Source organism: Cucurbita maxima, unplaced genomic scaffold, assembly GCF_002738345.1.
Source record: "Cucurbita maxima cultivar Rimu unplaced genomic scaffold, Cmax_1.0 Cma_Scf00052, whole genome shotgun sequence".
In the NCBI taxonomy this organism is placed as follows: Eukaryota; Viridiplantae; Streptophyta; class Magnoliopsida; order Cucurbitales; family Cucurbitaceae; genus Cucurbita; species Cucurbita maxima.
The window spans coordinates 138,511-149,091 of NW_019272068.1; the positions used below are offsets into that span (position 1 = coordinate 138,511).

At 36.9% G+C, this 10,581-nt stretch overlaps 1 protein-coding gene across 1 annotated transcript; it reads right to left on the bottom strand.

Moving 5' to 3' along the window:
• Positions 1–72: 72 nt before the first annotated feature.
• LOC111471411 (thioredoxin-like protein slr0233) lies at positions 73–4,304 on the bottom strand. The gene is made up of 5 exons (XM_023117134.1): positions 4,052–4,304; positions 3,390–3,478; positions 2,368–2,545; positions 1,719–1,789; positions 73–199 (listed from the first exon to the last, which is right to left on the bottom strand). Exons 1-4 carry the CDS (start codon positions 4,241–4,243, stop codon positions 1,724–1,726), a joined length of 525 nt encoding a protein of 174 aa, XP_022972902.1. The 5' UTR covers positions 4,244–4,304; the 3' UTR covers positions 73–199; positions 1,719–1,723.
• Positions 4,305–10,581: the final 6,277 nt, after the last annotated feature.

Consider the following 10,581-nt stretch of genomic DNA (forward strand, 5'->3'; position numbering starts at 1 on the left):
TTTTTTTTTTTTTTTTTTTTTTTTTTTTTTTTTTTTTTTTTTTTTTTTTTTTTTTTTTTTTTTTTTTTGAGAGAGAGAGAGAGGTTATTTCTATTAGTCTTAGTAGCATACCCAGAATTCCTTCCTGTCCAAGACATTGATTTCCATATCCATATTTTCTCAGTGATATCTCCCTTGGACGTTTGACATCCCAGTGTTTCTGCAGTGCAACCAATTAATGTTATAAATTATTAACCAACATTTAAACACTTCCATGATTTGAAAACGAAGGAACATAGGATATACACAATAGGAGAACTTACTAGATTTATAGTAGGTGGTTAACCTTTACAATACTTTTTCAACGCAGTGCTTAGATCAGTTCCGCAAACTCCAACCAATGTACTAAAATTTGTAGGCTTTTAACAGAATTATTTTAACTACAATTTTTTTTTTATCATTAACATTTAAACTTTATTTCTATTTGATCCTTCTGGTTTCAAAAGTGACATTTGGGTTCCAATTTTGGAATTTGATTTCTAATTGGTCCTAATTTTGCACCTCTAAATCATGCTAAACATTCTTAGCTATGAAGAAAAAGTTGTTAGCGCCTCAAGGTCAACCAAATATTCTTCGCAAGGGAACAAACATTCTTTTCTAAAAAGTAACTAAGTTTATCAAAATAGTTGTTGGGATAAGGTATTGTTATAAACACACTAAATGAGAATTGGAGTGATAAAGTGTGCAAATTTCTTGATGTCTTTTAGACAGATTAAAGCTATAAAAAGGCAATAAGAGATTTGCCTTCATTTTTTCTTTGTAAAAATCTGCTCCTAAAGACCATATCCTTCTTGCTTCCCGGGATTATGTTCCCTTTGACTTTGATTTTATGCCACCGCTTTTGGACAGGGAAGCTTTTGATGTCACCTTCCCTGTTTGATATCTCCACTTTGATTTCATAATTAGTGAGATTTTGGTTTTGTCCCGACTCTGGGATATTTTTTTGGGAGCTCTGACCTTTCAAGTGGTTTTTTCTCTAGATGTTTCTTTTCTCTTTTGCGTCTCTCTCCCAATCCAAGCCCCTCTTTGTTTTCTTTGTCCCAAAGAAGGTTAGATTCTTTGCCTAACAAGTCATGCACGGAAAGATTAGCACATTTGATTTGATGCAGGAGATTTCCTCCGTGATGTGAATCCAAAGCAGTGTATTTTGGGTAAGTATGCTGTGGAGAACTTAATCATATGCTGGGAGATAAGCTTCCTTGGTTCATAATTGTTTTTCTTGCTCCTCGTAAGGAGGCCTTGTTCCATCCTCCATTTGAAGACGAGGAAGAAGTGTTGTTGAAGACTACCTTTTAGTTATTTTGTAGAACATTTAGCACGGGAGAAACGAGTGGATCTTTATAGTGGAAGAAATGTATTGGAAAAGTTCAGTCTACAGCTAGGTTAGTACTTCCTCACACAGAGTTCTGTATTTATATGTTGTTTCTTATTCTTAAGAGTTGGAGATCATTCTTTAAAGTTTTATTCGGTCTCTGTCGTTGTCTTGCTTTGGCTCTATTTGGTTTGAGCTGGTTTTTGAATTGCTCATTGTATATCTTGTCGTTCTCTTAAAGAGTTTGGCCTTTTCAATTAAAAAAAAATAAAAAACCAAGTTTGTCTCCCAACAATATGGGTATTAAATCTTCTAAGCATGCAATGCAAGGTTAGACAAATTCTTTAATCAGGGTATGGAGTCTCACCAGTGTTATTGCTTAACCTTCAGAGAATCTTCAATGCGTTTGATGAGGTCATCCGCTGTCATAGCTCCTTCCTGCATATATATCATTTGCAGGCATGTTTAAAATAAAAAAAATTAATAATCAAAGCAGAAGAAACTGAAAGAGCGACTACCTGACATTTCAACAAGAATGTCTAAGAAGTTAAAAGATTGTTTATGAGATCTCACTAAAACTTAAAGAAAACGAAAAATAGTTGTAGCCTAGTAAGAAAGAGGATGTGCTAATGTGTTTACAAGGGGGCAAACTGAATAGTGAAAACATGGGCATAGCTTTAACTCCTTGAAATTAATCTGGTTGCATGAACAGAGTAAAGAAACAGTAGACAATGGTTTCAGAGTAATCAAGGATAGACCTTTATAGATATGGAAACTTCAATTTCTAACATAATTACAGTTTTTCTCGACGAAACTACTCATTGGTAACATTTCACTTTTTCGTTAAATTTCAGAAAAGTAAAAAAAAAAAAAAAAAAATCATGTACTTGAAAAGATTCTAAAACATTATGAGAGAGAGATCTTCACGCATCTATTGTTTGACAGCAAAAGCTACAATAAGTCGTACATTTGATATCACTCCAAATAACTAGAAATGAGTCAAAGCATTCACTTACGAATCGGTCAAGGGGTTTTCCATCTTTGAAGAGGACGAACGTAGGCAGTGCCTCGATTTTGTATTTATCAGCGATGACAGGATATTTCTCAGTGTCAATCTTGACCACCTGGACTGTGTCACTCAGCTTAGCACTAACTTTTTCAAGAATAGGAACCATAAACTGACAAGGACCGCACCTGCAAATGAGGGGCTAGGTTTACTCATTATTTAATAAAATTACATTACTTTTTCTAAAAGAAAATACTTCGATTCTACAATTGAACCCCTGCTTGTTTTATTTCTCCTCAGTAGTCAAGCACTAACTTGACCATTGAATCATATTCACAAGGTATTGCTCCCAGGTAACAATAGATTGTTTTGAAATAGTGTATTAAAAATGTCTCCGCAGATTACCATTGTGCGTATAAAGTGTGATGGTATATCATACCACGTATGCAATGCTTTTCTAGGAGTTCTTTGAAAATGGGTGTGTAGCAACTCAATCAAGGACAAACATTCCAAGGATCCTACAACATGCACATTCAAACAGAACTAGATGTTGTCGAGATGTCTTTTAAGTATATAATCAAACATAAACAATGTGTAATGCAAATTATTTACAATTCTGAATTTCTAAACAGAAATGCTCAAGAAATGTAAAGGTCATAACCCCTTTGACAAGGAAATGTCCAAATAAGTAGATCAAATTGACACATTTAATTGATGCAATTGACTAAATCTACTACACCCATATTAGTCCACAAATTTAAATTTTAGGCTAAGCTATAAGTTAGGTTCCTACAAATAGAAAAATTTGTCTAAAAGATCTCCAAAACTTAATTTTCAACTTTACAACTCATAGGTCCGAAACATATAAGTCACTTTTAAAATTCAAGATCTATTAAACACAAAATGACTCAACATATTAACAATCATGCAAACTGTAACAAAATATCATGTCACGTCTGCAATGCTCTTCAAGGAAGAGTGCCTTGAAAATAGATGTGTGTGCGTGCATTGAAGAGAAAGAAAGTGACTAACCAGGTAGCATAGAAGTCGACTAACACCGGTTTGCCAGAGTTGGCCAGTAAATCATCAAAGGAGGAAAACGTTTGATTACTTGCTTTGATCTACAAAAGTTAATTTGTACAAACAAGTCCACCGTTATCCATTACAGTAGTTCAGACACATCTTCATATTATCATCCATATTCAAAGAATCTACTTAAGAACTAATAAAAAAAAAACACTAATGTAATAGTTGTGAATGAACAAAGTACTAAACATTCTGAATGAACAAAGTACTTCCGGAAATGTACTTATAACTGGATTTTTGAACCAACCTAGAAATCATAGAACCAGATAGAATACACTCATTTCTTACAAAAAAATCCTAATTGAACCGTCTAGTTTCAAGTTATATGTAAAAAGCAGCAGACACCGTGATTATCAAAATTCAAATAAAAGGAAATCCCGAAGTTAAAGGAAAAGGGGAAAAGAAAACAGCTAAATCATGAGTTTCGGTCTACAGAATATTTATAGCTGCAATTAGGGCAAGAAACCGTACAACTAACAAGAAGTCATTGAATATTAGATTATGAACAAAAGCAAAAATTAGAACAAAAGGGAAGTCCATATATTCCAATTTCTCTAACAGGTTCCTCAATTAAGACGACATACAGATCCAAGAAAAGAGATTACTACCACAGGCAAGATTCGAGACCGCGACAGAGTCGAAACCCCATGGTTTCCGAGTCGAACACACCGAAGCTGAACCGGTAGCTGTATAGACGATGTGGAAGACAATCTCGACAAAGATGTTACGTTAGCAGCCAAGCGGTTCGGGCGCTCTGACGTGAGAAGAGGATTAGCTGAAGTTGAAATGGAGGCCGCCATGTGAAGCTCTCTCTGCTCCAACAATGTTGATTGAGGAATTCTGTCGTCTGTTTTGGCTTATCGGAGAAGCCAAAGGGAAGGGAAAGATTTGGTTATATTGTTTCAGATGAATGACAGCCGTTCGATGAACGGATTAAGAGGGATGCCGAATCGGACGGCAGTAGATCGGAGGAATATTTTTATTACCATAAAAATATATTTTTGTTGACTTTTTTACTGATTGGGATAAATAAAATATTAAAAATAATGAAAAACAGAGTTAAGGTTGAGGTGGTTTGCCTATGGCTCGTGCTCCAAAATCTACTTTCATTCCCGTCTAGCTTCTTACTACGTGAAAAACATGAAAAAGTTGGTGCGAGTACAAAGACTTCATAAGTAGCCTATTTGTAACTCTTAATCATGTTCATGGTAAAAAAACCAAGGACTTAACATATAATTTTGGTTTGGGTTCATGATACTTGGTCAACCTAGTTGCTATTTCTAATATGGCCCTAGACTATTCTTCATGAAAGACCGAGAAGGTCACATGGTCAGTGCAAACACATGGGAGTGTCATCTTGCAAGAAACGTGATTGGAGCGTCTTAGGGGTATGGGCAGGGAGAATTTGCATGAATGGGTTTGGTTAGACATACAAACATGGGCAATCATTCCTTAATATGGTATAGGACATCTCATCTAGGCAAGGAAAAACATAAGACCTTACCATGATATCCTGCTAAGAAAGCACGATGTACGACATCCCACCTAAAAGAGGAAAACATAGATATCATGATGCATAACGTGGTGGGAGATCATGAATCACTTAAAACTAGTCGAGTAGTACCGAGCAAACTTAAAGGATCATGGGTAAGGGGTGTGTAAGGCATTAGCTTAACTTGGTACATAATCCTAGAGTATGTCTTGTGCATAGTAATATAAGTAACCCTAGGTATACATGAAAACTTATTACACACCCTATTCATGATGCATGTACGATTTTAAAGTAAACATGATCCTATCATAAGCATAAAACATTCCTAAAGAATCATATAACTAACAAGACCAACAAAATTACTAAGTTCTTAAAGTTGATGGTCATTAGTCATTGGGGGCATTTTAGTAATTTTAGTAATTTTTCACTAGTCCTTTGAGAGTCATGAATTCAAGTAATATATCAAGTTTTATTGGATGTGGTTTGACCATAAACCGAGGGTTGACATTTAGTTACTTTACCATATGTTTGGTTCAGCCCCTTAACTTAATCTAATAACCTTTGAAGTTAATATATCATATTCATGCTTAAATTAAAATTTTATATACGACGGAGTTTGTTTAGTTATCCTCTTTAAAATTGGTTTATTCAGAGCACAAAGCTCGATTTAAGCCATTCATTCACAGTTTTGACTGAATTCTTCCGTAATCCTCTAAATATTATGTAACTTAAGGTTCTTATCAATTTTAAAGTGATTTATACATGTATATCTAGAGAAAAGTCCAAAATTGCTACTTACCTCTTAGTTAATGTTTTCAAGTTTTTGGTTCCAAAATTGCTCCAAAATTGCTCCAAAAGTATTGTTTCTTGAATTATCAAGAAATGCATGAGAACAAATATAAAAGGGGGTTAAATTGAAGAAAACCAAGGTTGGATCATGATTGAAGTGTCTCACATGCAGCTAGAGGGTTGCCCATGCGCGAATAGGTCACGCGCCCTCGACTTGATACGTGGCAACAACAAATTGGTTCATTCGGCTTCTGGGCGTGCATTCAAATCTAAAGCCACATGATTTTCTTCAAATTAGTTATAACCCAACACCACTCGGGTTCATAACTGAAAAGGTCAGGCATATGGTAAGTCTAGTAACTATGGATGAACCATTTTGCTCTAACGTAAGATATATACTTCACACCTAACTATCTGGGTTATAACTACCTGTTGCGTCGTCTTTTCAGGTGAAATAGTCACTATCCTGTCAAATTGCTCTTCCGATCGGAGATAGTAACTGACTTGTTCACACCCCCTCTTGCGTTACAATAATAAATTACCTATCATGTCACCCTTCGGAGCAGAGACCGTAACTAACTTTGCTCCCTCTCTAGGCACAACTAAAACTACGTCAGTAACGTACCCTCTATGATTCAATGTAACTCACTAAGGGTGACAACTTGACTATATATACCACATAGACCCTACCTCCTCTTGGCTAGTTCATGAATAGGGGTTGCACCCTAAGGGTGACAACTCGATTCACCTATTTTTAGGGTCTATGTGTTAGGAATCACAGATCTCCACAATGGTATGATATTGTCCACTTTGAGCATAAGCTCTCATGGTTTTGTTTTGGGATTCCCCAAAAGGCCTCATCAAGGTTCTCAAAGATAACTTCTCTCTTGATTACCACACTCACGTGGAATCAGTTCAATTGAAAGGTCTGATACCAAATGATATGGAATCACTACAAGGGAAGTAAAATTCAGATTAACTTGTTGATCGAATATCTCAAGGCAAGAATACTTGTTAGAGATTTGAATCATTCCACAAGTAAGATCGATTATGTCTAGCTTGAATGATTCTTGTTGATCAAATATCTCAAGGCAAAAATACTTATTTGAGATTCGAATCACTTCACAAGCAAGATTGATCATGTCTAGCTTGAATGATTCTTGTTGATCAAATATGTCAAGGCAAGAACACTTGTTTGAGGTTCGAATCACTCCACAAGCAAGATTGATCATGTCAAGCTCGAATGATTCTACCTGCAACCTAAACTAAATAGAATTGCAAAGAAACTTAGTCATTGACTAAAGGAAAACACATATACTTCTTTTACTACATTTTCCACCGTCTATCTTACAAAGATAATATACATGGCTTTATATAGCTTGAAAATAAAATCCTTGGCCTTACCTGAGTCATTTCAAGTGTTTGTAACATTTATACTTTATTACTATAGCCACTTGTATATTTATTGGTCATAATTATCCATTATGTAAATAAGCCTTAAATACATTAAAGAAACACTGTAACTCTAAATTATGATCCACCCAAAATTTATAAAATGAAACTTCATTCCTTTAATGTGTCATGAATTGAAATATCTTTTGGTAATTTTGACAACATTTTCTTCAGATCTTCAATGAAATATATTCTATGATTGATGTCTCTTGGTTCATATCACGTACCTCTGTCCTGTGGCATGGTGGGGTTTGCCTATGCGCAGACCTTGGTGATGGAGGCCATCACGTCGCCTGCGAGCTCTCTCCATGCCTTCTCTAGTGCTGCCCCTAGGTCGGAGGGGCATAGGAGGTACCTGGTCATGACCGACTCCTTCCCTACCAGGATGGGCCTCTTCATACCCGAGAACACAGCGGACTTGCGGGGCTTCGAGGTGCCCGTGTCGTCATCCGGGTCCAACCCTATGATCATATTCTTCGCACTCGAGGGGATGTCAGGTGATCTTAATGTGATTCTTCCAGGCCTTGTAGGCCATGTAGGGAGTAGGCTTGAGTAGTATGTTCACGAGTTTGCTATTCAGTAGGATGTGGTTCGCGGAGGGCTTCTTCTCCCCATGGGCGAGCGTGTATACATTCAGGGCGCACAGGCATCTTGCCCTCAGTGCCCACATGCGCCCCCTCTATCAGGAGCGTGGCAGTGCATTCCTTCCCCATGTCGGTTGTTGCCCTAGCGACTGCATGTCCCACATCCAACACCCCCATGTAGTAGCTTGCCGGGTGCGTAAACGCCATCATGTTCTTCCTGCTGCCGGATCTCTGGCCCGGCACAGTGATCCCCCCCATCTTCTTTTTGGGGTGTCCCTCCACCATGCATGTGAGGTAGAAAACCGCCTCACAGACCACCCTCATCCTCCTCCAGTCAAGCACCATGTCAGGCAGAAGCACAGACTTGTCCAGGTTCGAGACCCCCATGGAAATGGCAGGCCTAATGTGCGTTGGCGCATATAGCGTGGTGTAAACCTTGTCCGCCTTCATGGCATGTCTATGCAGTACGCCCTCAATGCCCAGTGAATAGCCGTCAAGCTCCATAATCTCCTTCTCCTCTACCCCCCATGCCTCCGACAAGAGTGTTGTCATCTCCTCCGCCCCGCCAGCAACGTCTCCCTCTTCAGTATGTCCACCACTGCCCGACCCTTAAGGAGGCACGATAACACGGGGTCCACCAGGTCCTTGGTCCCTGCAGTGAGGGACCTTGTCTTTGTATGTCTTTGGTCTCATGGTGATTTCGTCCTCGATGGGGGCCAAGGGCTAGTCATGGAGCAGGAAGCTCATGTCTGCGTTGTCCAGCGTTAGCCATTCCGCGTCTGGGTCTCCAGGTGGGGTCTAAGCCAGAAACATAAACAAGAAACATAAACAATTGAAGTTTGAAGTGATGATATTATTGAATACTAAAATTAGCTTTTATAGATTTACAAATAACCTTAAAAAAAAAAAAAAAACTAACCACAAATCTCGGAAAGTAAAAAAATCTTGTAAAATATTTAAATTAAATACCTAAAATTACTCAAAAACTATTTTTTACCTAATCAAATTTTCTAATAATCCTCTCTTGAACTTATTTTTCTTTGTCAAGAATGAGTTCAAGTAAAAAAAACTCACTAACTTCTTCATGCAACTTCTGCTTCTAATTTTAGAAGCTTTGTCAACAAATTAGCAAGTTGATTTCGGGTACCACAAAATAATAAATTAACAATTTCTTCCTTTGTAAGATCTTTGAGAAAGCGAAATCTTACTCTTATATGTTTGGAACATCCATGTAGAATTGGATTTTTGGATAGCTTAATAGTTGAAGTATTATCACACATAAACTTTGTTCCTTCTCTTTGAGAGTGACCAATCTCTTTGAGTATCTTTCTCATCCAAACAGCTTGACATGCACAGGCACTAACAGCAACAAACTCAGCTTCTGTGGTTGATAAGGTGACTATAGGCTGCTTACGAGAAGACCAAGCTACAGCTCCTCCACTCATCATAAACACATAGCCTGAAGTACTCTTGCTATCTTCCATGTCTCCGGCATAGTCACCATCATTAAATCCAATTAAATCACTAACTCCTCCCTTTGTATAAAATACACCATAATCTATCGTACCTTTCAAGTACCTTACAATTCTTTTAGTTGCTGCAAAATGTTATTGTGTTGGACATGACATAAAAGAACTAATCAAACTTACAATAAACAAGATCAGGATGAGTAGTTGTGAGATATATAAGATTTTCCACTATTTGTTTATACAAAGTTACATCTACTTTTGCACTATTTTTATCTTTGTCAATTTTTTGTTCTTGAACAATGGGATTACAAATAGAATTGTAATTCTCTATGCCAAATTGACTTAAAACTTTAGCAGCATACTTTATTTAACATATAAAAATACCTATCTAATCTTTGTATTACCCCTATTCCAAGAAAAAATCTCATCTCACCAAAGTCTCATATTAAACTCTTTCTTCATGGAACGTTTAAACTCCTCCAATAATTCTTCATCGTCTCCAGTAAATAAAAGATCATCAACATAAATGCTTACATTAAGAATTTTACTTCCCTTCTTCTTGATGAAGAGTGTCTGCTCACTGGAACTGCTTTTAAATCCATCCTTGATGAAGTAGGATTTTATTCGACTAAACCAGGTTCTAGGTAATTGTTTTAATCCGTAGAGAACCTTTTAGAGTTTGTACACCCTCCTCACTTCCCTTTTTCTCATAGCCTTTTGGTTGTTCAACAAAAATCTTCTGTTAACTCCCATATCAAAAAACTAATTTGACATCTAACTAATAGAGTTTCCAACCTTTTTGAGCTGTTAAAGCAATGATCATTCTCACAATATCCATTCTAGACACGTGCGTACACTTCCGTATAATCAATTCTATGCTCTTGTGTGTAGTCTTTTACAACCAATCTTGCTTTTTATTTATCAACTTTTCCAGACTCATTTAGCTTGGTTTTATAAATCTATTTCACCCTATTTTCTTTGCTCCGGTAGAACCATCAAATTCCATGTTTGATTTTTTTTTCAATGGATTTGATTTCTTCATCCATAGCCAATCTCCATTTTGGGTTTTTGACAACTTCAAAATTCACAGGATCTGAAATCATTAAAAATACCATATTTTCTTCATCCTCTTCAGTAAGCCTTCACCGGAAGTATAATCTGCTAACCATATAGGTAGATGTCGATTTCTCCCCTACCTTATTGTCAAATTTGGTGCAACAGTTACTGGAAAATTGATTTCAGCAACTGGTTCAATTGTTTCAACTACCGATTCAGTTGTTTTCTTTGTGATTTCTCCTCCTTCGGCTGTGTTCTTATTAATTTCAATATTTCCCCCCCCCCCCCCCCCCCCC

What these genes read in the sequence shown, in the direction of transcription:
- LOC111471411 (XM_023117134.1), bottom strand. Translation starts at nt 4,243, where the DNA reads ATGGCGGCCTCCATTTCAACTTCAGCTAATCCTCTTCTCACGTCAGAG. An exon ending in GTCGACTTCTATGCTACCTG is followed by an intron (nt 2,546 to 3,389) that starts GTTAGTCACTTT and finishes CCTCATTTGCAG; the next exon opens with GTGCGGTCCTTGTCAGTTTA. An exon ending in GAAAACCCCTTGACCGATTC is followed by an intron (nt 1,790 to 2,367) that starts GTAAGTGAATGC and finishes ATATATATGCAG; the next exon opens with GAAGGAGCTATGACAGCGGA.